The 27,740-nt window shown below is 50.9% G+C and overlaps 1 protein-coding gene across 1 annotated transcript in view; it reads left to right on the top strand.

Moving 5' to 3' along the window:
- Positions 1-14,094: 14,094 nt before the first annotated feature.
- The window catches only part of Znf185 (zinc finger protein 185 with LIM domain), a 51,024-nt gene continuing 37,378 nt past the window's right edge, over positions 14,095-27,740 (top strand). Inside the window, exons 1-12 of the mRNA XM_026403516.2 lie at positions 14,095-14,143; positions 14,315-14,438; positions 14,825-14,890; positions 16,577-16,615; positions 16,694-16,771; positions 17,333-17,422; positions 18,134-18,220; positions 19,201-19,284; positions 19,628-19,669; positions 21,088-21,171; positions 21,635-21,724; positions 26,468-26,554. Of these exons, the coding sequence (XP_026259301.2) occupies positions 14,110-14,143; positions 14,315-14,438; positions 14,825-14,890; positions 16,577-16,615; positions 16,694-16,771; positions 17,333-17,422; positions 18,134-18,220; positions 19,201-19,284; positions 19,628-19,669; positions 21,088-21,171; positions 21,635-21,724; positions 26,468-26,554 (905 nt within the window). The 5' untranslated portion in view covers positions 14,095-14,109. The remainder of the gene's footprint in view (positions 14,144-14,314; positions 14,439-14,824; positions 14,891-16,576; positions 16,616-16,693; positions 16,772-17,332; positions 17,423-18,133; positions 18,221-19,200; positions 19,285-19,627; positions 19,670-21,087; positions 21,172-21,634; positions 21,725-26,467; positions 26,555-27,740) is intronic.

The raw sequence follows: 27,740 nt of genomic DNA, 5'->3' as shown, positions 1-27,740 counted from the left end.
GGGTCAGGAGCTTGGTTTTTTTTTTTTTTCCCTAAACATTTATTTTTTAATTATAGGTGGACACAATATTTTTATTTTACCCTTATGTGGTGCTGAGGATCGAACCCAGTGCCTCACACATGGCAGGCGAGTGCTCTACCTCTTTGAGCCACAACCCCAGCCCCAGGAGCTTCTTTTTGATACTCCCTCCATCCTAGTTTCTAGCTCAATGTCTTGCACATAGTAAGGAGTCAATAGCATGAATGAATGACATTTGTGAAACTGTACTGGCTCTAGGGACCTAGATGTGTCTCCTAGCCCACTCTACGAGGTGGCCCCATTTGCTGTGCTTTGGGAGCCCCAGGTGTCCCTGGGATGGCCTTCCAGGATGAGAGCTATCCTTATGCAGAAGGGAGCAGCTCCCTCGCCTTCTCCTCCTTCCCAGCCTCGGAGACTTCCTGGATGATCTCAGCCGCCAGCCCCCCTCCCCTCTCCCCGCCCCTGTCTGGGATCTCCATCTGTAAAATGGATCTAGGAACAGTAGTTCTCAACAGAATTAACCCGACAGCATCTGTAGAAGTCGTTGGCCCAGAGCCTGGGCCAGATCTCGTCGGGCGCGGGCAGGGGCGCAGCTAGGCAGCGGGGGCCCTTCACGTGGCGGAGGCCTCCTGGCCCGGGGGCCCTGAGCCCAAAGGAATTTGCCTGGAAGTTTTCCACCGCAGCCAGGCCTTTTGGAGATTGTTCTGCGCTGGGCGAGGGGAGCCCCAGCCTTGATTTCTCCAGCAGCCCCGCGGGGCGGGGCTGGAGAGGGGCGGGCGGACAGAGGACACTGGCGGGAGAATGTGCGGAATGTGCCAGGCGCATCTACCTACCCCAGGAGAGGGCAGAGGAAGGGGGCCGGCCGAGGGGAGGGGCGAGGGGCGAGGCTCCGGGCGGCTGGAGAAAACCTGTTTGTTCTCCTGCGGGCGGAGCCCAGTCCGCGCCTCCTCGCCTCCCAGCGCGCTCCCCGCTGCGCCCCGCGCGCCCCACGCCTGCCGCCCCGCACTGCCCCGCCGGGCGCTGCCCACCCCAGGGAGCCCGCGCCCCGTGCGAGCCCGACGCTCCGCCTTCCCCACGAGCCGGGCACCTGTGCCAGGTAGGGCTGTCGAGTTGCCGTCGGATGCGGCTCTGAAGGAAGGCAGCGAGGGGCAAGGGGCCCCTCCCAGCTGGAGATGAGCCAGGGCCTCAGTTTCCCCATCCATAAGCCTTACCCTCTCCAAGCATCCCTCCTGGAGTTCCCTCAGGGAGGCAGTTCGCTTGGTTTTCTGTTTTCCACTGTTGAGTAAAGAGCCGAACAGGCAGAGAAGGCCAGCGTGCTGACTAGGGAAGTGGCCCCTCCCTGGCCTAGTCCCTCTGTCCTCACCCGTTCTGCATGAGACGATTTGATTGTTAGGGCATGGCCCGGGGGGGGGGGGGGGCAGGGTATTCCAAGAGGTGGTCGCTGCTAGAGTCAGGAAATCTCAGATCCCTCAGTACCCTTGTCCATTTTCTAGGTGAGAAAACTGAAACTCAAAGACTGGCTCACCCTGAGGATCCCCTCACCGGCCTGGAGACTAGGTCAGGAAGCTGTCTGGTGGCTTGTGCTGGACATGTGCTGGGCATAGGGCGATCTCAGGGAGGGCAGTGGGGACTGGAGCTGCTCATGCTCAGACAGAAGGCGCCGAATCAAGTGTCTTTGAGGTGTTATCAGCCGGATCTGCAGTGGACCAGCTCTGTGGCTGGATTGTTTTGGTGGGAGCAGGGGGAGCCAAGAGGCTTGTCCTCTTTAGAAAGGCAGAGTGATACCTTGCCTCAGAGAAAAGCCAAAAGCTCAGGTCCTCGGTCTGTTCAACTGCTTCCAAGCTGCAGGCACCTGGGCAGCTGCATTGGTCCAAAGGGGTAACAAGGTAGACTACCTCTTACCCAGAGTTGCTGGGGGCTCAGATAAGGTAGGTGGTGTGTGTGTGCCTGGGCTTTGGAACCTCTGAGGTGCTGTAGGAGCTGTGCTCTCTGTGGCCCATTTGCACATACCCTTGTCAATGTGAAAAGTGGTACAGGAGCATTTCAGGACCTGAAGCTAGCAGGGTGGGCAGCTCTATCTACACTCTGGGAACCTTGAGAGACAGTTTCTCCTGTACCATCTAGCAGTGGGCCAGGTTTCTAACACTGGTTTTAGTCTTGCCTTGCTCTCATGTCCCTTCAGACTTCTGGTCTTGGCACCTGGATGGGCATAGGTAGCAGGGTGTCACAGGCTGATAGCCCTGAACAGTGGGGAGGCTCTAGGGTTAGAGTGACCTAGCTCTATACCCACTGCTTCTTCTCTAGCTCACAAAGAGCTTCAGAAGAGACTGGGGTGGGGGGTAGTTTCCCACCTTTCCAGGGTTTCCACTGCTTCATCTGAAAAAACAGGGCCTGCCTGGAAGCCAGCACGTGGCTAGGACAGATGCTCAGACCAGGGGCAGCTTGGTGATTGTGCTTTCCCCTACCATCCCCAGACCACTCACTTTAGGATCTAAAGGAGCAGAGCCATCTCACCAGCCCTGCCCCTCCTTCCATCAATTCTCAGTTCCTGGCTGGGGCTCTGTACTCATGGGGTGGAGCTGACAGGTCCAAGCACACAGCAGGTGCATAAAATCTCTTCATATTCATGAGTCAGCGACAGAGGTGGCCCACGACCACATAGTGTGCTGTAGCTCTGAGTGGCATAAAAGCATTAGGGGCTTCCTATACCTAGAACAGGGAAGCAACCATGGCTGGGAAGGTCAGTGAAGGTTTCCTGGAGGAAGGGGACTTGGAAGCAGAAGGAGGAACTCAGCAACTACAAGGTCAAGACCTGTGCATCCTTTCAGACTATTTGAGTCTAGCCTTCCCTGTATTCCTGAAAGACCAAAGTATGTTCCACTCAGAGCCAGGCAGTGGGGGCCAGAAGAGAGATTAGCCCTGTGCCTTGCCTGGAGGAGTGACAGTCTATTAGGAAGATGGAACACTCAGTGAGAACCTGCCATCTGAACTGAAGAGCTAGCAGTGATTGCCTCACTTTCTGCTCAGTTCAAGTTCAGATTCCATGCAAAACCATCCTGACTTGAGGGAGTGGTCTTAGGGGCAGCCAAAGCCTTCCCTCACACTCCCTCAGTGATCTTTGTGCTCCCACCTTTCTGTCTGGTTCCCCATAGCCTTCTGAAGCCAGGAGGCCTAGGGACTCTGAGCCCACAGCATTGTGCTGATATTGACCTGGCTGAGGTAAATATCAGCACCTGTTACCTGAACTGTCTTCAGTCGCATGTCAAGAAAATACCCCCAACTCTAATGCAGTGCATTCTGAAAGCCAAAGGCCTTCTTCTTCCTTTCCTGCTCAAACCTCCACAGGTAACTGATCCATTTAGTCTGGACCTTGCTTCAAGCCACACCCCATAAGATGCCAGGTCACATGTAACACTTCTTGCCTTCTGCTTGCTGATATATGAGGCTACCTTCATTGCCAGGCTCCTGGAGGCATGGGGTAGGACTAGAGCAGAGGAAGAGGAAAGTGGCTTTCTAGAATGCCAGCCCCCCATAAACCCCTCTGGTTGGGAGCAGATCAGTGGCTCTGAATTCATCCCCACTGTGCCCACAGAGGACCAGCTGATGCCAGGACATGGGAAGTGCCCTGGGGGAACTGGCAGTGAAGCAGTGGGATGCAGTGTTCAGCATCTTGCACCTAGTAGGGTGTGTGGTTTGTGAGGGCAGCATCTTTACAGCCTAGTGGATAAAAGAATGACCTAGAGGTCAGTCTGGGTTCAGACTCCAGCTTAGCCACCATGTAACTGTGCAAAGCTGAGAGTGCCACATGACATCTTTAGACTTCGGTTTTCTCACTTATATGAAAGTGCAGCTGATGTCGCAAGCAGCTAGGTGCCTGGCATAGACGTGGTGCCCTCTTAGGGAGACCTGCTGAGCCAGGACTACAGTGCCTTCCTCCAGGGTTGTGGGGGCAAGGAGGGGGGGTGCTAGGTTGGGAGAAAGAAGCTGTTTGGGATGTATGTTCCTACCTGAGGAGAACAGTTTCTAAATCTCTGCTAGTTAAGGCTGGAGATGCATATGGTGTCTGCCCAGTTACATGATCTGCTACCAAATGCTGAATTTTCCTACTAAAGTCTGATTTGTTTTCTTTCTTTTCTTTTTTTTTTTACATTTTATCCTTAACTTTCTTATCTTGGATTAATTTAAAACTCACAGTCAGGGGCTGGGGTTGTAGCTCAGTGGTAGAGGTCTTGCCTAGCATGTGTGAGGCACTGGGTTCAGTCCTCAGCATCACATAAAAAAAGAAAGAAAGAAAGAAAGAAAGATACTGTGTCCATCTATAACTAAAAAATAAATATTAAAAAAAAAAAAACTCACAGTCAGGCCCCAGTGGTGCCTGCCTGTAATCCCAGCAGCTACAGAGGCTGAGACAGGAGGATTGCAAGTTCAAAAGGCAGCCTCAGCAGGGCATGGTGGTGCACATCTGTAATAGCAGCAGTTTGGGAGGCTGAGGCAGGAGGATCATGAGTTCAAAGCCAGCCTCAGCAACAAGGTACTAAGCAACTCATTGAGACCCTGTCTCTAAATAAAATACAAAATAGGGCTGGGGATGTGGCTCAGTGGTTGAGTGTCCCTGGGTTCAATCCTAAGTACTACACCCCTGCAAAAACCAAAAAACAAAAACAAAAAAAGAAGAAAAAAGAAAAAGTAAAACTCACAGAAAAAAAAGATGTAAGAATAGTGCATGGAATTCTCAAAATCTTCCTGCTGCTAACATGCTGCCCATTGCTTGTGGCTGCTGAGGGCTCAGGAGGTGGGCAGGGTTGACATCAGTTCATTTTTCCAAAGGGAAACTGAGGCACAGAGAGGGACTTGCTCAAGTTTTCATTTGAGGATCAGGAACAGAGTGATGCTAACTTCTCATGGATACATAAGCATTTGGCAAGCACGTTCTGTGCACTTTCCCTGTTGGGCACTGGGCGCAGGGATGATGGAGAATTGAGAGGGCTTGGACAGGGAAGTGGGAAGGGTAGGTATGGGTAGAGAAGAGACTAGAAAAATGAAAGGACAAAAGGCCTTACAGGTGTCCTTCTCCAGGGCTAATGTGCAGACTCATACAATGAGGTGGGGAGGCCGGAAGGAATCTGCAATTTAAGCAGATGTCCCAGGGTATTTGGTTGCTGGAGGGACCCAGAGGCCACTTTCAGAAACACTGGGCTTTTCCTATGGGGAGTGTGCTCATTTTGCATCTCAAGAGGGAGTTGGGAACTAGGGAAGGTCCCACCTAGAGCAGGAACTGGGTAGTCTCTCACCCAACATCAATGTCAGCTGAGTTGCCCCTCTTACTACAGAGCTGTTCTTGGGGTTACTGACAGTGACCTGAGATGACTATGGAGCTCTGGAGCCACACCCTGGGTCCAGAGAAGAACTGGTCTCTGGGGCCAGTGGTAGACAGGCCCCAAGCTACTGGTACTGGCTGCTGGTGGTCCCCAGCCTTGGCCCTATCTGTGGGCACACTTTTGGGGCTAGATCCAGCCCCTGTGGTCTGGTCCCTGTGATCCTTGGCTCAGCACACCACTTTCTGATGACTAGGTCAGTTTCCCAGAGAGCTTGATGTGGCAGAGGGTTGCTATGGAGAGAGCAGGCACAAGGATTCCAATCAGAGGAACGGGGATCCCAGCTGAAAATGCTTACATCAGGCACTGCCTGGTTTAGACTGGAAAAAAAGAACCACAACAAAAACCGAAAAGCAGAACTTGCTTCACCACTTCTGCCCGCACGAGCTCCTACTCACTCTTTAGTACTTTAGGACCAGAGCCAAGGGCAGGCACATCCTCAGGAAATACAGTGCTCTGGCAAGGCCCCTCAGGGCTGGTCTCCCCTCCTCTGGCTCCTGTATGTCTCCCCAGCACCCAGCCTGGCCTGTAGCTTTCTGTAAATGCTTGTTGCAGAAAGGAAAATGTGACCTTGGGAAAATGCTTTCTCCTCTCTGAGCTTCCATATTCTTATCCAAAAAACGGGGCACTGTGATAGAGGGAAGGGTGGATTCAAGGGTACTCTGGGTCTGGGCTGGACTGCAAGGTGAGAAAGAGACACAAAGGAGCCTGGGAGGGGAGGAGGCTGCAGCCCTGCCTTGGGGCTGGGGGAGACATTTTGTTTGGGTGGGAGAGGGGAAACTGGGCAGTTCCTTTCCTTTTGATACTGACCTGGTGATCACCTGCAACTAGGATAAAAGCAGTTAGTTTTGGCCAGTGTTAGTCAGGGTGACTTCCTGTCACCAGACCTGTTCTGGCAAAGGCTGAGCAGGTATAGCAGTGAGAATGTGAGGCATTCCTGGGGTTAAGGGGAGAGGGAGTGACTTTGGGTGGGGCGGGCTTCTTGATTCCTAAATCTCCATTTGACCTCATTGGCTGCCTTGTCCACAGAGGGGATAGCATCTCTGTGTGACTAGGATTGGCTTGAGACCTTGGTTCCCAAGGGGCAGAGACAACTGGAAATGTGTGGAGGAAAGAGATATCAGGGCCTTGTGGGAGGTCCTCCAAGGTCCTCTGGGCCTCTGTTCATGATGAGGAGGTAGGTTCTAGCAGCAATGGGAATAGCTTGGGCCAGGGGTCCTGTTTGGAATGAGAGCACATGGACTCTGCCGTCCCCAGAATGTTGGCCTCATCTGTACTCCTCCACAAAGACACCTCAGAGGGCTCTACCCAGCAGCCCTCGCTGGCCATTGAGTCCCAGCCATTTCTGAGAAGTTGCTTTTATCCAGCTCTCTGAGAACCAGGATAAGTTCCAAGGCCCCAGGAGTGGCAAGTGGCTGTGGCTGCCTTCACCACCTTGGGAGGGAGCTGACCTGCCTTAGACATCTTCCTCTCTTGGTCCTTCCAGCACAGACGCCAAGAAGTCTAGATTCTGGGGTGTTGGGGGTGGGCAAGGGGGAGGTGAAATTCCAGACTTTCATGCAGAAGTCATTTACCTGTAAAGCACATTTACAAATACCACCCCCCATGCATTCTTTTTCCATATAACATTTTTTCCCTCTGCAACCCAAGTCTCTTCCAGCTCTTTTTTCCACTTGTGCTTCTCCTTCCTGCCTCCGCCTCCTTGGCCTCCTGGCAGGAGCCCCAGGGACTGGAGCATCTCAGGCAGTTCATGTGCTCCAGCAAGAGGGGTCCAGCCTGTGGCTCCTGGGAGACTCCAGACGTGATCCAACTGCTCAGCGGTTGCTCTGGAGGACCTAGCCCTGCCTGAGGGCTCTGAATCTTACCTTTGAAGGGCCCCTTCCTCCTGCATTGCTGTAAAGACCCTCAGGATATCTGGGTCCCCTGGAGTGGGCAGCAGCAGAAGTGGGGGTGCTTCTTTTGCCCCCATCTAGGAGTAAAGAAACATTTGCCAACTGCTACTGAGACTCAAGTGCAGGAGACTGGGAATCAGAGTGCCCCAATTCACAAGACCTGGCCTCAGGAGGCTGCTTCATAAAAGGGACATTTCATCATTCCTGATCTTTTGGCCCAGAGAATTAGGCTGGCTTAGGTCAGCCTGGGTCCAACCTGAGTGGGCCAAATACGTGCCTGAAGAAAGAACTGGATGAGGGTGTCCAAGCGGAGGTTGGGGATTGTGCTCTCTGACTTTTATCATTCCTCAGCCTCCTCGCACTCCAGGCCCTGACCTACACCTGAGCCCCAGTGCCTTTCCTACTCATCCTAGCACATGGATCATGTGGGCTGGTCCTTGCACTTCCCACTGTAGCCTCTGGGGGAGTCTGCCACAGCCCAGGATTTCCCTATTATACTGGGTGCAAAGGCCCAAAGCAACAGTGCAGGATAAGCAGAGGGGCTGCTTTGAAGCCTACCCCTTCCCCACAAGACGAGGTGCTGGCATCAGGGAGCATTTTGAAAACAGGGCTTCTCTAAGGCCATCCCCTCCTCCTGCTGGCATAGGTTGAGTTTGGCAAGAAGTGGTGTGGGGGGCCGTCGGGACTTTGGTGAGGGAGCTACCTGGGCTGGCTGGGCTATAGGGCTCAGGAAGCTTGGAGCCTCAGGCTTTTGTAAGAGGGTCAGGGTGACATATATATCAAATGGGATCTCCCTTGTAGATTTTCTTTTTTCCATTGTTTATCCCTGAACTCTTATCCAGTGGTGAGGAACCAAAGACTCATGGTGGGGAGAAAGGATTTGCCCAGGGAGACAAAGCTGAGATAGGAATGCAGTTTCTTTCCTACAGGCCAGCCATCTTCTCTGAGGTATTGGCACAAGCTGAGTCCATCTATCTCTATGAACAAATTCCTGGGAGACAGGGGCTTAGTGTCATTTTTCCACTGCCCTCAGGACCACACGGGACTGTGTATATTTCTGCTACATGGAAGGAGAAAGCCTACAAGCTTGTCCCCAGCCATATTCTGAGCCTCTGCCTCTGTCAGGGCAGATAAAGCTTTTGCCCCAGAGCCTCATGCAAATGCTTGCAAACACAGTTTCCCTAAAACCTGGCCTGTAACTGGGCAGCTCAAGTCTTGATGACTTCATCCAGATGCCACCTGCTACATCTGTATTTGGCTACTGGACTGCATGCTCTTACCCTGTCCCACCACTTCCTCATGCCAATTCTTGGTCCACACCTAAGGACTCTGCCCATAGTTGAGCTGTGTACTGTGGTTCTAAGACATAGACCTGTGTGTGATCCTTTAAAAGCCTGCCTGGCCCCTCTGAGGGCCTTGCAGAAGATTGGCACACATGGGGAGGTAGAGTTGGGCTCCCTTGCTCCTGGGGGTGCTTCTACACAATCTGCCTTTAGGAAAGAAGTTATTTGCCTTGCACCTCTGCCCTTGGCACACTTCTTGCAAGCATCCAACATCTATGCCCCCCATCAGCCTCTTTTTCTTATGACAGTACTCTTTGGTTCTCCTGGACAGCAGTGCTAAACCTGTTTTGCTCCTCCTCCCTCCCACTTTACGTAGAAGGCCCCTCCCTGCCTGGCTGCCAGCATCCCCTCTCTATAACCTGGGATCCATCCATTTCCCTGCCACCCAGGTTGGGAGAAGGCAGTTATTCAGTCTTCTCTGTCCTTTCACCTGAGTCCTTGCCACAGAGAGCCCATGCCAGGATCTTACGGACCTAGGGGCTGGCATGGGCCTGGTGGGATTGAGGGCTAGCTATCAGTTGGGCAGGCCTAGCTTTCTTGTCCCTCCCTCTGTGTTTACTGCAGTTCTTTGCAAGAGGCCAGCCCATTCCAGCTATGGAAGGGGGTGCCCAGGAAGTAGGGGCTCTTTATCTTGGGCGTGATGGCATGGAGGCAGCAGCAGAACTTGAGTGAGGGCCCCAGGATGGGGTGACCCTGAGAAGGCCACTAGGACAGATGTTCCTCTATGTACATACCCCCTGAGGTCCTGCTCAGCGTCTAGCAGGAAGAGGCCTGTGCTTGGTCTGGAGGCTGGCCCCTCAGACTACTTGATCTCTCTCCCTAGACACATGTCCCTTTTCTCCTGTGGTTTCCTCTTCCTTACATGTTTAGTATAGTATGATCAAGAGTGGGGCTCAGCTGTATTCCTGAGCCAGGGAGCTGTAGGATATAAGAGGTCCTCTGGGAGTTGCCCCTGCCCCATGGGGAACCAAGTGGCAGGGGGAACTCTACAAAACTTTTTCTGAGTTACTTTTGGAGGCAGAGCATGTCCTTTTGAGGTGACAAGGTACCCCCTTCTGCTTCTGTCTCCATCTCTGTGTCCTCATGCAGCAGCCAAGCATTTGTGTCATTGCAGATGCCCCTGACGACCTCCAGTGGGCTTTAATCTGCATGTTACCTCCTGCGTGTGTCACTCTCATTCTGACTCCCCTCTGACAGCATATGATGGCATCAGACTTGCAGCCCCATTCATTGGTTCCTTGTCTCTACCTATCCAATCAGGGCGAGGGCCCCTTCCCTAAAGAAGCCACAACAGCAGGGAGGAAGGTGGAGAGAAAGCATGCTCACTGGCACTGAGGCTATCTGAATTCCCATCTCCCTCACCCAGCCCTGCCAAGGACACTTCCCCTGATTGATCCCTTGGCTACCTCTGATGGGGCTCCAGGGGTATGTCATGGGGGACAGCTGGTGTGGAAGGAGTCAGTTACTTGTTCCTTTGATCATCCAGGCGAGGCCCTGAGCAGTGATATGGCAGCTCTCAAAAGACCAGCGTCTTTTCCCAATCAAGGTAGAAATGTGCTGATGACCAGGTTGGTCAGCAGGGAGAGGAGCCTTCAGGGGGCATCATGTTCACTCTAACTCCATATGTCTCAGTGTGCCCCCTTGCATGTTTGAGTGAAGAAGTTGCCTTTCTCCTCTGAGGGGTGCCTCTGCTGCCACTGCTACTGCTGCAACCACTGCACAGATCAGGTGTCAAATGAACCCCTATCAAGATCTGTAGATGCTCAAGTCCCTTATATAAAATTGAATAGTATTTGTATACCCTATCTACATTCTCCCATATCCTTTAAATCATCTCTAGAATTTTTCTTATATAATGTCATTGTGTAAACAGTTGTTATACTGTTTACAGGAGGAAAAGGACAAGGAAAAAAGTTTGTGCATTTTCAGTACAGCATTTTTTTTTTAGTGTTTTTGATCTGAAGGAAGTTCAATCCACAAATGTGGAACCTGTGGATATGGAAGACTGAGTGCTTATGAAGGCGTGTTAAATACTCTGTGTATAAGTTGTAATAGCTTCCTAGTGTTTGCTTGATTGAATCAACTATTGGGCTTTTAAATTATTGCCAAGTTTTCACCATCACACTCCACACTGGGATTGTCCCCTTCATGTGTACCTCTTAGTTTAACTTGTGCAGTTTCTTCCTTAGGTTAGATTGCTGCTGGGGAAACACTAGTTCACCTTCCCACCAATAGCATGTACAGGAGGCCCATGACTCCCCACTGTCTGAGTGATAAGCCACCTATTTACCAAAACTGCTCACAGCTACAGAAGGAAGCTCCCAACTTCCACTAGGGCACCACCCTCCAGCAGCTGGGTGCTAGTCTGTGAAGGCTGGGTGTGAGGGGTACCTGGATTCTGTCCTCTATGATGCTGCTGGAGAGGCAGGTCTTATCTGGAAAGACTTGGGTCAGCAGCTCTAAGGTGCTCAAGTCTGCATGGCTTTGGGACTTAGGGTGGGAGTACCCAGTAGGAGCAGGGTTGACTGGATGGGCTGAGTCCTTAGGGAGACACAGGAGGAACTGGGAGGGCCTCCAGGTGGGGAACCAGCATAAGCAAGGATAGATGAAATTATTTTAGGAGAGATACCATCCAGGGACTCTGAGGCACCTGGTCTTCTTGAAGCACGATATTGGCATTGAGGAGGGCTGGTGAGTGAAGAGGCCAGATCAAGGGATTGATGAGTTTGCCTTCAGTCTTAGAAGCAGTGGGGAACTATCAGAAAGTGAGTGAGAAACAAGGACTGATGTGGCCAAGTGGGATTAGAGGCAAATGAGTGTTGCTGGAAGGAGATGCAGATGAAGGCAAGAGAAGCTGGGAGGAGGTCGGAAGTGATCCTGGCCTGAACCAAGGCTGGGGAGGGGAGAAACTGTAGAAGAAGCTGCCAGTTCTCTGTCTGAGACATAGACACAAACCCCATTTGTCAATCCACCTGGCGAGGCTCATCACTTTAAAAGCTCCCAACCCAAAGAGCTGCCCCACTCTTTAGTGTACTTTGGCAGTGATCTTTCTGACTCTTCAGATTTAGTGACCCATCATAAAAGAAATCTGACTTCTGAGATGCAGCCAAGTCTGAAGGAAAGGAGCCGATGCAGAAGTGTCAGCCCTGGTCTTTGGCAGATGTCCCTGCCCCTTTGGCTGGGGAGTTGCCAATGGCCCCTCTGTTTCTGTCATTCTGCACATGTGTGACTCCATCCTGATTGGAGAAGTAGCTTATTTGGTTCTGATTTGGCAGGAAACTTCTAGGCAATGAGGGAAACTAATGAGTTTCTGGGCCTAGTAGTGTGGCTGGGATGGCTTCAAAAGCTGTGGATGACCTTCACCTCACTTGTAGGAGGCCCACAGAAGGTAAGGGATTCTCCAAAGGTTTCATAGTCAGTGGCATCAGGAGATGGAAGAACCAAGAGTTCAGACTATGTGGGCCTGCCTGCAGGCACCAACTCTACCACAGGCTGCGGGATGGGGACAACTGGACCTCTGCAGTAATAGGATCTCCTATGGAATGAGCTCCACTCAATAGAATTCTGACGTGGCAGCCTCGGTGCAGGGCTGGGCACGTGGGACTCCCATTTGCCATGATGAGGTGCCGTTCCTGGCATGCAGCAGGCTCAGGCTGCCTGGAGTGCTCTTTCGTTGTGGGAGAGCCAGCCCTTGCTGACGTGGTAAATTTGGTTTGCTCTTGGCCCCCTGCCCTGCCCCTTTTAGTGTGCCCCTGACTTCCACGGAAACATGTCTGGGTCCTGCCAGCTGGCACTTTTGCTGAGCTGGTCAGAGCCTAGCCCTGGAGGAGCCCAGAAGGTGGCAGACCCTGGAGAGGAAGGCTGTTCTGCCTCAGGATTATGCCAGCACAGCCAGCCCCTGCTTCATGTCCTGTCCATGTACCTGAGCACCCCAGCCCCTCCCTTGAGGCCCAAAGGGTCACCAGTGCCTGCCAAGAGCAAGAGCCAGACCCACAGCCTGGGCCGTTTGTCTCCCCACAGCGCTGCTCACTCCAGGCTAGAGAGCTCCTTACTCTAGGCTGTCCTCTATGTAAATAAGCCTCATGACACTGTGAAGGCCTTTATGACACCACAGCCCTCCTTCACTGGCCCTACCTGCAGGCTAGAGAGGAAGCAAGGAGGGAGAACAGATCACAAGGCAGGTGTGAGCCAGGGGGGTCAGTGGATGCCCTTGCCATATCTTCACATTCATCTGGTCCCAAGGGCCACTAGGAGTTAGCAATGGGTCCCTAGGCTTTCCTCACTGTAGGTGGAGCCAAAACCTGAACAAAGAGGGTTGCACATCTCCAAACCATCCTTGTACTGATTGGAGATTCCTAACTATCCCTCTTCCAGCAGAGACAGGTTGAAAGTTCATGCTACTTGGCTTCTGTCCAAATGCCCAGGGATGTTAGTGATCTTTCCTGTTCTCATAGCAATCCCGAAAGGAAGATGTTTTAACTCCAATTTTACAAATGAGGAAACTGAGGCAACTCAAAGAGATTAGCGGACCTTTCCAGGGTCTCTCAGACAGCTACTAAGTGGTAAGAAGATAATCCAATCCGCTGGTCCCCCAAGCCCTTGCTCTCCCCAAGGCCAACTGCCTGCCCTGAAGGAGTTCTGCCTGAAATGTGCACTAGTTCCACCTTCTGAACCCCAAACTCCCTGGGGCCAGACACTGGCCATTAGCAATCTAGAACGTTTCATGGCCTATCCTTATCAGACCACTGCTCCATGTTATCCAGGTGAGCAGCCCTAGGCAGACAGGAGGGTGTGCTACTTGGCAATGGCAGGTCCAGTGAGTACCTGCTCCTTGGCCACTGTCCTTCATTCAGGAATCCACCAACAATTGCCACCCTCAAAAGTCTGAATGATCTTGGTATTCTAGGGACAATATGGCTACTGGAATAGTCCATTTTTGTTACCATAATGAAATATCTGAGGCTGGGTGCTTTATAAAGAAAAGATGTTTATTCAGCTCACAGTTCTGGAGGTTCAAGGACATGGTGCTGGTATCAGCTTGGCTCTGGTGAAGACCTTATGGCTGTTGGCATCAGTGTCAGGAGAGCATGTGACAGGAAGAGCTCCCATGGTAAGACAGGAAGCCAGAGTGAGATCAGGCCTGAGGCAAGCTTGCTCTTTGATAACAACCCTCTCACCAGAAAAAAAAAAAAAAAAAAAAACCAGTGTCCCATGAGAATTACATCAACGTCTTCCTAGGGCAATACCCCTAATAACTTCATTGCCTTCCATTAAGCATCCCCTCTTAAAGGTCCCACTACCTCTTAACATTGCCACTCTGGTGGCCAACCTTTCGATACATGAACCCTTGGGGGACAAACCCCATCAAAACTGTAGTGTGACCCACAGCCATTACAGATGCATGAAGTGACAAACATGTGCTTGCCTTTTTCTCAGGAGCACTATTGACTCAACTGAGAGAGGACCTGCAGAGCCAGCACCATGAGTATCTCCGCTCTGGGAGGCAGCACCAAAGGTGAGGCTTGGGCTCCATGTATCCCACCCTATTCCACATGTTCCCCAGGAAGGCTGTGAGTGCGGCCTGGAAAACAAAGGGAGAGCAGCATATTGGGAGGGCTGGAAAGGAAGCCTCAGGGTCCTGGACATGGGATCCCCTTTTGAGGCTGCTTGGCCTTGGCCCTGCCAGGGAAGTCTTTGCCACCAGGCGAGGAGGAGCGCAATAATGTCCTCAAGCAGATGAAAGTACGCACCACACTGAAGGGGGACAAGAGCTGGATCACCAAGCAGGATGAATCCGAGGGCCGTACCATGTAAGTCTAGGAAGCCAGAAGGGATGGCAGCAACTGGGGCAGGTGGGGGTGGGTTGTAATTCATGGGGCCTGACCAGACCTGGGGATGCTGAGAGGCTTCCAGCATTTAGAGCTCAGTCAGGCCACATGGCCATAGAATACACAGGGAGGATGAAGCATGGGAAAGTCAAAGCAGCTAAAGGTAAGATCTGAGCAAAGTCTAAAGATGGCAAAGCTCTCAGGCACTGGGGCATGTGTGTGTACACACATCTGTGGAGGAAGGCTGGGGTAGGAGAAGGAGAGGTGAGAATGGTGAGGCACTGCAGGCATCCTTTAGGATGGAGACTGCAGAGTGGCAGGGGGCATGGAGGTTGGGAGGCATTCTTTCAGGATCCCTCTTTCCCCAGAGAGCTGCCTGCAGGTCGGAATCGAGCCACATCCTTTTCATCAGCTGGGGAGGTCTCAAAGGCCAGGTAAGAGGTGGAGCCAAGGTGGCTCATAGGTGGGCCCTCGGAACTCACCTGCAGCATGTGGCTGGCCCTGTAGTAGGACAATAGGGGATAGATAGGGAGCCCAAGATAAAAGGAGCATGAAAGACCTGTAGTGTATCATTTAAAATCCACAGGAAGGATGAGCTCTTCTGCTGTGCTTTCCTCTTGGGAAAGGGAGGGTAGGAGTCAATGGTCCAGGCTCCTGGCCTTGCTGTGGGGTCATAGGGCTAGCTGACACCCCTGAGAGCTTCCATGGCTCCAATGGCTCCAGCTGCCAACTGGGATAGAAATTGTCATTCAAAAGAAGACTATTATTCTGTCTCCTCCTTCAGGGAATGAGATAACATCTCTGAGGTGCTCAGGCAGCTTTGAGTCACATGTGACTCACTCCTGCAGGGGAGGCTTATATGTTTGACCTCAACTGCCCCCAAGGTCATAATTCCAGCTGGTCAGTGGAACTGGCCTCTTTCTATTTTGAGGAATTTTCAATAACAATGTCCAGGGGGCTTTGAAGTGTGAGCTCATCCTGCTAGCATCTGGAGGAACTGATCATGAGAGAAATGGGAACCAAGAAATAAACTGGGTGGTCCTTGACCCAAACTGCTGGCAGTTGACAGCATGTGCAGAGCAGGGGATTTTCAGGTGGTGACAGGCAATGGCAGCAGCTGATGCATGGGGTGATCTCTGGTTATAGTCTTGCTCAGTGCCCCAAAACTGCCAGGTCCTGTGCTGGGCCCAGAGGCTATAGTAGTTATCAAGACCTAGGCCTTTTCCTGAGGGGAACTCACATTCCTGCAAGGGACATAGATACCTAACAGATGAATGCAAAAGAGAGAATTGTAAGTTGAGACAAGTATGGTGGATGACATTGATGAGTTTGAGAGTCATCAAAGATAGTCAACTTCTTATGGAGCTTTTTGACTTTGGAAGATGCCGTTCTCACCCCAGCCTGTGGTTTGGGGTATGTTTGGAAAACACATTCTAGGGTATTGTGCATCAGGGATCAGAATGGTGCTACCTTGGGGCTGGGGTTATGGCTCAGTAGCAGAGCACTTGCCTAGCATGTGTGAGGCACTGGGTTCAATTCTCAGCACCACATATAAATAAATAAAGTCCACTGACAACTAAAAAGTTGTTAAAAAAAGTAATGGTGCTATCTTGAAGTCTACATAAAGCCTGCCAAAAGGCCCCAGTCAGAGATGCTTGTGTGGCTGGAATAGGTGTCACCCTGTGTTCCTGCAACTTGGCCACCTCCAGGAACCTGTCCCTTCAAAGAGTCTGTAGGGATGGAGGATTCTGGGACTCTTTATTACCCTTAAACCTGACCCCACTGCTCTAACCCAAAGCCCCTCTATTCCTGGACAGTGGTATCATCTGCCTTGAGTCCTTGTTTCCTTGCCCAATTATAAGGAAGATGCTTAGGAGGTAGGTGCGTTTGTCTCCTGTCCCTGAGCCTAGAACTTATAGTCCCCACCATCCCTGGAAATGGGTACAACAGAGTAAGTACCTTGGCCAGGAAAATGGGAGTGGCTACCTCTGCTCATGTGTGCTACACTGGGATACCTACCAGCCAGCCTACTTTGCTATAGGTGGAGACAGAATGAAGCAGGGAGCCTGAAGCCTCCAGCAAGGCCCTGCTTCACTTTGTACCTCCTTTTCCCTTGGCAGGGCTCCAAGCACAAGAGCTCCCACTGGCTATATCATCCGGTAAGTGACATGCACCTGCATCCCCATACCACCTGTGCTGCTCCTTGACTTCTCATCATCTCCTGGGTTCTCTTGTAGGGGTGTGTTCACCAAACCCATCGACAGCTCATCTCATGCCCAGCAGCACTTCCCCAAAGCCAATGGAGCTCCAAAAAGGTATGTCCATAGGGCACTGGCCAGTTGGCCACTGGGAAAGTGTGAGGGCCTGCTCCAGATCCATGGCAGGGATAGGGCTTTGCCTGTAAGCAAGGGGCAGCGCCTATCCTGGCTCGCTCTGTTTACTGGGGCAGAAAGGCACAGGGAACATACTGGGAAAGCTGGGCCCAGAGAACCCCTGGTTTGGCAGTTGGTACCTCGTACTTGCTGACCACATTGGGCTGTGTGCTTTAGTCTTCCTAGCAGGCTGAGGGGGCATATTAACTAAACAACCAGGCATCAGGCAGAACTGGGGCTCCATTGGAAAGGAAAGGCCAAGGGGACTTGGAGTAGGAAGAAAAACACAGGCAAGAACCCACTGGGTTTTTCTTTGAGGTTCAGTGGGGTCTGCCTATGGCAGGAAGGGCTGCCTACTCAGGGTGTCTGGCAGTACTGAATTAAAAACAAAAGCTCCCAGTGACCCCCTGGGCCACCCATCTCATGCATGTTGGGCTGTGTAGGCAAATCTGGGGATAGGAATGGGATTTTGGGTGGGCACATGGAAACTCCTGGCCTTTACAGCGCTGCCGCTCTGGGGAAAGCAGCTACCACTGGCCCTCCCCGCCCCACCTCCTCTGGCTACAAGATGACCACTGAGGATTACAAGAAGCTGTGAGTATGCAATTTCCAACCCAAACATAGGACCTGCTGAGGATAGCTGGCCACTCTCCTCTAAGCACAGCCTAGGGAGAGCTAGTTTGACTGTCCCAACACCCCTGACAGTTGTGGCTGTGGCCTGGAGCCCACCAGGAGGTGACAAAGGCCCAGAAAATTGCATGAGCATGCATAATATGTTTCTGATCTGAGGCAAAGCACAGTCTGCAGGAAGCTTCTAGGAGGAGTACATAGGTCTGGAGAAAGGATCATGAATTGTGGCTATGGGGCTGCTGCTGGCTGTTTGTATTTTTGGGGCATGCCCCTTATACCAGTCTGGGCCATGGACTCAGTCTGGGTTGTACCGGGCTGGGAGCCCAATGCTCCTTGGGATGCTGCTGGCTCTAGCAGCCTACCAGTGTGGGAATTTTGTGCCTAAAGCTGAGTTATTTCTTGGGTGTAATTCTTTGGCATCCCACACTGGAGCTCTCCTTGAGGTCCCTTTCAAGACTCTTACCCTTGCCAGGGAGGGGGGCTCTGGACATAGGTTCCCCAGAGGCCCCACATTTTTATATTGTTTGTCCTTTGTCCCCATTAGCCAGTGTCATGGAGCACCTGGAAAATCTTTCTGGGGAAGTGATGAGGCTTGAACTGGAGAGGAATATGACAGGGAGTGTGGGGTGTGGTATGGAGGTAGAAGAGCTGTAACCACTTCTTCTCTTCCTCCAGGGCACCATACAACATCAGGCGCAGCTCCACATCAGGGGAGGTGGAAGAGGAAGAAGTTCCCGTCTCTTCAGATGAGCAGAAACGGAGGTAATGGTGCCCCTCAAGGCATGGCAGGGTCCTCAGTCTTCACTCAACATACCAAACTTAGGCCATCTTTGGAGGTTTGTGGGGTGTGGGTATAGCTGTCATTCCATGAGTCTGAGAACTATTCACTCAGTGCTGGACCAGCTGAGAACTAACTACCAGCTCAGCAGGCCCTCTAAAGCACTTGCTTTTGGGTAGAACCTAGGTAATGCAGGCCCAGGCAAAAGTCATTTCTGGGCTCTTCAGGACTTTAAACCATTTTGTTAGAACAGGTCCTGAGAAAATTGGATAAAAATTTGCAGGGTAGGATCCCTGGAAGAGGCCAAGTGGCCACCTGCACAGTTCTCTCTATGTGTGAGCTATGCATACAAAGTCCCAGTAAGTTATGCACACTTAGAAGGCAGGGGATGGGCTCCATAATTTCAAATGTCCCTTGCCCACAAACAGGCCTGGCTGTGGGCCATCTTCTGCCAACCCATTTGCAGCTCAGGAAACACAGAAAAGTCCTCTTGCTGAAGGTTCTGAAAGATGGGCAGCCATAAAGGCATGAGTCCTCAGGCCTGGGGAGTGCAGCTCAAAGAACCAGGAGTTCTGAAGCTGCCTAGTATTAAATGCCTGCTCTTCCACCTGCTAGGTGTGTACTCTTGGGCAAGTAACTAGAGCTGTCTAGCCTCAGTTTCCTCATCTGGAAATCATGGTAGGATATTAGCACCTTCTTCTCTGAGTTAGGAAGATTAATGAGCAAATATGGTGATGTCAGCATCGAGGGCAGGGCTGGGCACACAGTGTGTGCTCAGTAAACATAGCTGTCCTTCCCTCAGTTTCCATGTTTCCTTTGAATAGTCTTTGTAGCATATGCTACATTGGCTTCTCCTCACCTCTCTGGGGTGGTTCCTAGTCATCTTGAGGACATCCCTGGTTAGGCTGGCAGAGTGTGTACAGCTTGACACCCATCAGTTGTCCCCCACCCCATGTTGCCCCAGATCAGAGGCTGCAAGCAGTGTGGTGAGGAAGACAGCTCCCAGGGAGCATTCCTACGTCCTGTCAGCAGTCAAGAAGAGCACTGGGTGAGTTGCACATCAGGGAACCCAGCAGGGCAGGAGGCCTGGTCTCTGAGCCTGGCATGGCCGCCAACTGGCTCCATGTTGTGGAATAGTTCCCCTCTTCTCAGGGTACCTTGGCCTGGTGAAAGGGTGAATTGAAAGAATACTCCCAAGGGCCCTCCTAGCTAGACTTTCTCAGATTCTCATATGTATTTTCTAAAGAAACTGGGGGGTTTGGCTGCTGCCATAAGGGCAGGTGAGGTGCTGGGAATAGGAGAGAGTCTCAAGACTCTCTAGAGTAGAGTGATTGAGTTGTCTTCTGTCCATGGGCTCTGACCAATATGTCACCTTTCTGATTCCTTTCCAGAAGTCCTACCCAGGAGACTCAGGCCCCTTTTATTGCAAAAAGGTAAGTTTCATCCAAGGAAGCCTTGGAAGCCTGTTGCTGGCCACAGAGAGAAAGCCTCCTTTCAGCAGGAATATAGGGAGAGGGGAGGTAAGGGTGGGGGACTGCTGTTCCCAAGCAGAGATGTGAGAGGCATCAGGCTTCTGTCCAGAAGCCAGGCAAACACCTTATTGACTGTGGAGGTACATGTGGTCCTAATAGCCAGTTCTGTGAAGGCAGCAACCTGGCTTATGGGTGAGTTCTTCCATTTGCCAATAGCTAATGACACCTAAGATGGAGCTATAGTATTTGTGAGGTCCTCTGGGGATTTGAAGTCAAACTACCTAAAGATTACAAAGGAGCTGTTCCCTTCACCTCCTTTCCAGAGTTTTGTGACTCAGAATTCCTGGCTTGCCAGCCCTTGGAGGGACCCTGGCTCCCTCCTTCAGTTGACCCCAGGAAGAGTTCTTTGCTCTCACCCAGGATCAGGGCCACCAGGAAAAATTCCCTGAGAGGTGATTATGACATTGGAGATGGGTCCTAAAGGAGAAACAGAATGGTCAGGATGTCAGATTATCTGGACAGTCCAGCTGAGTGGGGAGAAAAAATATTGGAGGGAGGGTAGGGAAGAAACTTATGGAAAGTTGAATTTTAGGGATCTTTGGTTGAGTGGACAGAGAAGGCATTCAAGATAAGGTGGTATGACAGGCTGAGAACTGACAAACAAGGAAGAGCCAGCATGCCAAGTGCAAAGCTGTTCCCACCCTCTGCTCACTGTGTTGAATGACCAGAAAGGCTTACTGGAATGCAATGAGCAGGGAGTAGTAGAAACACAAAGGACATGACATAATGGCATGTTCTTGCTGGCTGTATTAGTTTCCTATGGCTGCTGTAACAAAGTACCACAAACTAGCTGTCTTAAAATGCCAAAATAGCTTCTCTCATAGTTCCAGAGACTAGTCTCTGATATCAAAGTGTTGACAGGTTTGATTTTTTTCTCTGGAGCTGCTGAAGGAGAAGCTTCTGGTGGCTGCTGGCAGTCCCTGCATGACTTAGATTGTACCTGCTTCACTCAGGTCTGTGCCTGTATTCACATGGCCTTCTTTTTTGTGTCTGGGTCCAGATTTTTCTTGTCTTAGAAGAACATTCGTCATTGGATTTACAACCCACCCTAACTCAATGTGACCTCATCTTACCTTGATTACATCTCCAAAGACCCTTTTCCCAATGATAGCCACAAATTCCAGGGCACATGAATTTGGGGAGAATACTATTCAACCTCATATGCTGTCCTTATCTTGAGCTGGAATGGTTGAGACCTCAAGCCTGAACCACCTCATCATCATCTCAATTGGACATCACTGAAAGCATGTCCTTCAAAGGCCAGCAAACTCCAGGACAGTCAAGAAAACCATAAGCACAACTTTTCCTCTTGTCCACAGGGTTGAGGTGATAGATGAGGATGGGTCTTCTGAGAGGAGCCAGGAGCCACCTGCTCTATCAAGACCTACTCCTGGATTGAGCAGGTAATGAATCACTAGTCTCTCTCTGGGGATGATCACTGCTGGGCCTGCCTGCCTCTCAGTAACTGGAGAATCTCTGTCAGGCCACTTCCCTCTGGCCCCCAGGGTCACTGTCCCCAGGTGCCCAGTGGCAGGATGGGGTGCAGAAATCAGTAAGGGCTCATCTGGTTGAATGTCCCAGGATTTAAAAGAGCAAAACAGTGTGGCCTCCAGGGAGAGTGAGCTTGGCTCTTGTCTGTTTAGTATTTATCTGTGTCACCTTAACTCTTGCACTGCTGAGCCTGGTGGTGGCAAAATGTCCTGAGAAAAAGTATCATCTTTAGGGTTTGAAAAGGCCAGCTACTATGGCCATAGTTTTCCATTATTAAGCATGCTCATGGCATGCCTATAAGTTGGCCAAGTTCAAACTGCCCAGGAAGGAGGCTCCGCAGTCCCCAGTGCTGCTCACAGCTGCCTTCTTTGCCAGTGCTGATGGAGGCAGAACCCAAGTGTCTCGGGCGATTTGGATCAAGCGCATGCCGAGTGTACCTAGCCCCTCCGGGAGCCGGGAGCCCAGGTGGGTGCCAAGAGCTGTGAGCTGGTCAGATGGTTTCTCACTAGCCTGGCCAGCTGGGCCTGCCAACCAGGGAGGGTCCAGCAAATGGTGTGACAGGGCAGGTGCAGTCTGAGTCCTGCTGATCTCACTCCAGGTGGGACTGTGATTGCCCTGATTTCTGAGTCCCAAGTGTCCAGGGAGATAATGGTGCTCTCTTGTCTGTGGATGAGGAACAATCAATACCTCCTTGTACTTCTCACTGAATGGTGCTGAGTCCCACAGAGAGCGCCACTGCCCTGTTGTTGCTGTTGTTAAAAGCACCTACCTGGATGGACAGCTTTGCCCAAACTCAGGTCTGCTAAGAGATGCACCTCTATGCCACCTTGAAAGACCTCTGAAGCCAGAAGGGGAGAGCATCTGTCCCCACAGGTCACTTCCTGGGCCCCTAGGGTCTATTCCAGCTCTCCTAATTCCATTGTAATCCCCCAACTCGAGCTCCATAATGATTTGTAGACATGTGACCACTATCACCTTGACCCTCTCTGTTGTTTAACTGTCCCCATAAGAATTTCTATCCATCAGAACCTTTCAGGATTTGTAAAGGAAGATTTTAGAGCTCTTTATGAAGCAGTATCTAGGGGTCTAGAGGATTTGGTGATTAGATGGATATGGGAGTGGGGTAGGGATAGCACAGCAAAGTACCACAAACTGGGTACTTTAAACAACAGAGTTGTTCTGGAGGCAGGAAGTCTAAGATCAATGTGTGGGTAAGGTATTTTATTTCTCCTGAAGCCTCTCTCCTTGGTTTGTAGATGGTCATTTTCTTCCTGTGTGCTGTGTTTTAATCTCCTGTTCTTATGAGGGCACCAATTACACTGCATTAGGGCCCACTTTAGTGACTTCAGTTTAATCACCTCTTTAAAAACCCTGTCTCTTGGGGCTGAGGTTGTGGCTCAGTGGTAGAGAATTCACCTAGCATATGCAAGGCCCTGGGTTCAATCCTCAGCACCATATAAAAATAAACAAAATAAAGGTATTGTGTCCAACTACAATTAAAAAATAAATATTAAAAAATCCCTGTCTCTGAATACAGTCACCATCTGAGGCAGTGGAGATTTAGGAATTAAACATGAATTTTCAGGGACAAAGGTAATGAGTGGTTTCAGATGCTTTTTAAGAGGTAATGTAGGTAGAGAATTAGATTGCACTGTATTGTGGATCTGAGAATCATTTTTACATTTATTCCATGAGATTCCTTTGGGTGTTTAATACCCATCATCTGGCTGACACAGAAAGATGGCTGTCTTATTTGCTATGACTGCTAAAAAATAGTATCACAATTGAATTAGAAAAGCACTCTGAAGTTTAGGGTTGGAGAGATAGATGAAAGGCCTGCTGTGCTCAGCCTGGAAACTAACAAACTCAGGCAGCTGGCCACCCATCTTTACAACTCTGAAGAATTGTTATGGATACAGAGAGCAAAGTCATCTTGCTGGAGTGGCCCTCTGAAACGAAGCAGATCATGGAACATCCTAGACACTTGAGGTATCTCACAAGGGGACAGGCTCCATCAGGAAGGAAGGGAACCCCTCATCAGAAGTGTGCAGTAGGGTTCAAGACAGGTCCACACTCCTAGTAGAAGACTTAGTGTGATGCTTCAGTTAGTTCTACACTCAGATTCTGCAGTCACAAAATATTTGAGACACCTTCCAGTTGCTTCCATGTGAGCTTCTGGCTTGACCTGAACCTAAGGAACCTTATTACTTGACCCCACTCCATCAGGACTGCACTGGGCCAGGCAACCACCGTCAGTTCCCCCATGCTTAGTTCCCGTGCCCTTATCTAAGAAGCCCATCAGGAGCAGTCACTTAACCAAACTTTGGGTCCTGAAACATCCCCAGAAAAGGCTGGATTTTGGCAGAGTTGCTTAGGGGGTGATTATAGCCTTGTCCCTAGCCACAGCCTCCCCAGACCTGGCCTTGTCCTGTGTGCCTTGGCTACAATCTATAGGTCAGTGTCTCATGCCTCTCTGTGAACTGAGCTCACTTAGCTACCCTCTATGGCACACACTGGCCCTGCATGAGCACCACTTTTTGATCCTCCCAAGCCTAGCTACTTTCCCCATCACTGCACTGGTCATGCTTCCTTGGCTCTGTGCCTCATCGACTAGAGCAGGTCCTCCTGGGTCCTGGGCCTTGGCTGTGCCATCATTGTGCTTTCTGGAAGAATAGCTGGGGTACCATTTGTAGGAGCATAGCTTCTGGCACAAGATATAACCCTGGTTTTGCCCCAGATTGGCAGTATGTCCTTGAGCAATTTCCTTAACTTCTCTGGGTCTCAGTTTCCTCATGTGTAAAACAGAGAGGACAGTAATACCCACTTCCCAAAGCTATCCCCAATACTAAGTGGAATAATGCCTATGAAATACAGATGCCTGGATGCCAGTATCATTGTGTGCTCCTGATTATAGTTTGCTAATTTATGGGACCCTTCTTCAATACAGGAAGAGACCAATATGGCCACCTGCTGGCATCTGGAGGACATGCAACTAAGGGCAATGTAAAGGAGGACCCTTTCCCCACCCTCACCTAATACACACAGGAGCACAGGAGTCTCCTCTCTTCTGACAGATCGCTTTCCTTCACATTCCCACAGGTGGCTAGGGCCACAGTGGATGTGCACTGATGGGTTTAGGGTTTTGATCTTCAGCCCTGTTGAAAACTTCAAACTGAAACAACTTGTGGCCAAGCGGCTATGGAGGTGATGGGGCTGTTAGGGTGATGCAGGGGAGAGAAGCTGGAAGATCACTGTGTTTGTTTGCTGCTGCCACCAGAACACCATGCCAGATATTTAGCTTCTCCCAATTATGGAGGCCAGAGGTCTAAGATCAATGTGCCAGCAGGGTTATACTCCCTCTGCAGGCTCTGGTGTGTGGGTGGTGGGAGGGATGCCATCACCAGGCACCTGGAGAAGCTGAGGGAAGTGCAGAGCCCTGGTGAGACCAGGCTGGCCTAGAGCACCAACCAGCTGCTCAGAAGCCAACCACAACTTGTTTCAAACCCTGGGTGGTTTTTCTTGTCCAGTGGAGCAGAGCAAGGTCGGGCTTTGGTGAGTGTGGTGGTGAGGTGGAGCAGGAACAAGCGAGTGGTCTCTCCCTGAGAGACCCAGGACTCAGGTGTCCCACTGAGTGTGGCTGCTGCCCACAGCCTCCTGGTGGGGAGAGCCAATGGGCTTTCTCATTCTCACTCTCGGACCTTCCCCGAGGTCCCTGACCATCCCACCTCCTAGATGGTTTCCTGGGGCTGTCAGAACAAAGTACCACATTTGGGGAGTGGGGTGTAAAAATTGTACCCATGTATTTTCTCCCAGACCCGAAGCTCCTCTCACCTCTCCTAGCTTCTGTTAGTCGCCAGCAACCCTTGGCTGGCAGCTGTATCCCTCCAATCTCTGCCTGCATCTTCACCTGGTTGCCTTTCCACTGTGTGTCTGTCTGGCTCCAAATTTCCTTCTTCTTATAAGGACACAGTCATTGGCTTAAGGCCCGCCCTACTCCAGTATGAACTCACTTTACCTTGATTACATCTGCAAAGACCCTATTTCCAAATAAGGATACCTTCATGGATATTAGGGCTTATGACTTAAATATAGCTTTTGGGGAGACACAGTTCAACCCCATAACAGCCCATCTAGAAGAGGTGCCATTTGAGCTGGACTTTAAGAAGACATTGCTCATGGAAGTGACACAGGAGGAAGAAAGTGTTGAGGCAGTGGTGCCAGCCTGGGCAAGAGACAAAGGGATATGGAAAAGTTGGTATAGTCTGGAGTGACCCTTCATTCCTATTTCTTCTCTCACACAACCAGAAATGCCAATGAGAAAATATGTTTCACTTGCCTGTGACATTCTCAAGTCAGTCGTGTTCCTGTTGCTTGGCATTTAAATCTTCTGATTTAAATGAAGCTGTCAGGCCCTGTATGCTGTAATCATAAATGACATCATTGTTGATAATTATGTTACATTGTTATCATGGGAAGAGATGGGCAGAAATCAGAGCTGTCTACATATATTAGGCCCCCTTCTGGTTTTTATGGTGGGGAAAGCCCCTGTCACTTGAAGTCCTTGATTTTCTATTTCCCTTTGGTCATCTCCAGTGCTCCAGGCCCTGCTCAGGGTAGATGCAGAGGGACAGAGAGATAAGTAGTCACTGACCAAGCCCACCGTAGGCTTCTGGTTTAGGTTGGTGCCAGAAACCAGGACCAACCCCAAGATTGGCTGAGATCCAGGCCTGCATCAAGTGAAGAACTATCTGTCTCCCTGACTTCATCCTAGCCACTCTAATTCCTCTTTCTCCTGGGACCCCTGAATAGCTTTTCTAAAATGTCAGTCTGATCATATAAACTTCCACCCTGTACTTCAAGCTGTCATCCCACTGCTTCCCTTTGCTAGACCAGATGTGATCTCATTTCTACTCAGAAGGTCTTTTGCTGTGCCTTAGGGAGGGCTGAGCTCAGATGGGGGTAGGAGACGGGGGAAAGACTACTTTGCTCCCCTTTCTCTGGGGCCTGCAGGTCAGTGGCCTGAGCTCAGTTGTAGAACCAAGAAGGTTCAAGGCCAAAGAGCAGATGAGAGCAAAAACAAAAGGGGGAGGGTGATGGATCTGGTTGTTGCACTAGCACCAGAGGGACAACATCTTTGGACATTGACTCAGGTGGGAAAGGAGAGGCTTTCCCTAGTAGCACCTCTCAGATCTCTCCTTTGGCCCACAGCTCAAGAGGTGAGGAGATTGTCCGTCTGCAGATCATGACACCCAGGGCAGGACTCCGCCTGGTGGCTCCAGACCTGGAAGGCATCAGGTACAGAGGCCCTGCTGCTGTACTGTGTCCCTCTAAACCATTCTAGTGATGGGGCAGAGGGCCAGAATGCAAAGGATGAGCCTGGGGACTGATTCTGTCACTGTGGGAGTGACAGGTTGGTGGAAGATATGATCTGCTCCTATCTCATTCTTTCAATCAATAATTTTTCTAGAATGAGCACTTGGTCCTTGTGAGGCAATAGGCCTGGCTCTGGGATCCAGCTGTGACTGGGAACCCCTGGGCCAGAGTTGCTGAATTTCTTCCTGATGAGGGAGGAAGATGCAGACATGAGCAAGGTCACTCTGGTACTGACTGCACTGTATGTTATGAGCCCCCAAGACTGGCCAACTGTGCTGAGTGGGGACACTGGGTCTGTGCCACACCTTGAAGCCACTGAGGTAGTTCATTTGCCTGTGTGAAGGGGTACTGGGAATAGGTTGGGATCCTGGGTCAGCCTCCATAGCTCATGATGCCACAGTGTCCTGTGCTGGGGAGGAGGAGGTACAAGGGGACCGACCACAACCAGCTGGGAACACAATGGGTTCAGCTCCTACCCTGGGGGAAGCAGGGGCCAGACACCCAGGTGACAGGCAGGCAGGATCACAGGTATGGACACAGATGGGGAAGCAGCAGTCTCCTGCCCTGGAGGAAGCAGGGGACACTGGGAGTTGGGCCAGAGGGAAGCTGAAGTGGAGGCTCAGAGAAATCTAAGCAGAAAGACTGGGCCCCTATCTTTTGTGAAGCCAAAGGTCTGAGGAGAGAGGTGGGTGTGTATACAGGAGGTAATCCCTTAATCTGTAGAGCAGCAGGGGCTGAGGGAAATCTTCCTGGAAGAAGTGATGACCAAAATAAATCTAAAGGGAATTATACATCCCTTTATTTTCCTTCTTGGTTCCTCTCTCTCTCTAACCCCATATACTCCCCTGTCCATTTTATTTTAGAGATATTTTCATTTCTATTACCCTCCCCTAGACTCAGGCCTCCACCATTTTTGGCCCAGTTATCTGCCACCATGTCCTACTGTCCCATCCCCAGACTGTCCTCCATGTATCTACCTGGGTGACTTTTGGAGGTCATTATATCAAGGTGACAGTTTATGCCATGTGAGGAGAGCAGGAAACCCAGTAGGTGGTAGAATATGCAAAGCGGAGAGGAACACTGGGGACACCAACATTTAAGTGCAACA

The sequence above is a fragment of the Urocitellus parryii genome, chromosome X (genome assembly GCF_045843805.1).
Source record: "Urocitellus parryii isolate mUroPar1 chromosome X, mUroPar1.hap1, whole genome shotgun sequence".
Classification (NCBI taxonomy): domain Eukaryota; kingdom Metazoa; phylum Chordata; class Mammalia; order Rodentia; family Sciuridae; genus Urocitellus; species Urocitellus parryii.
This window is presented reverse-complemented; position numbering and strand designations above follow the sequence as displayed.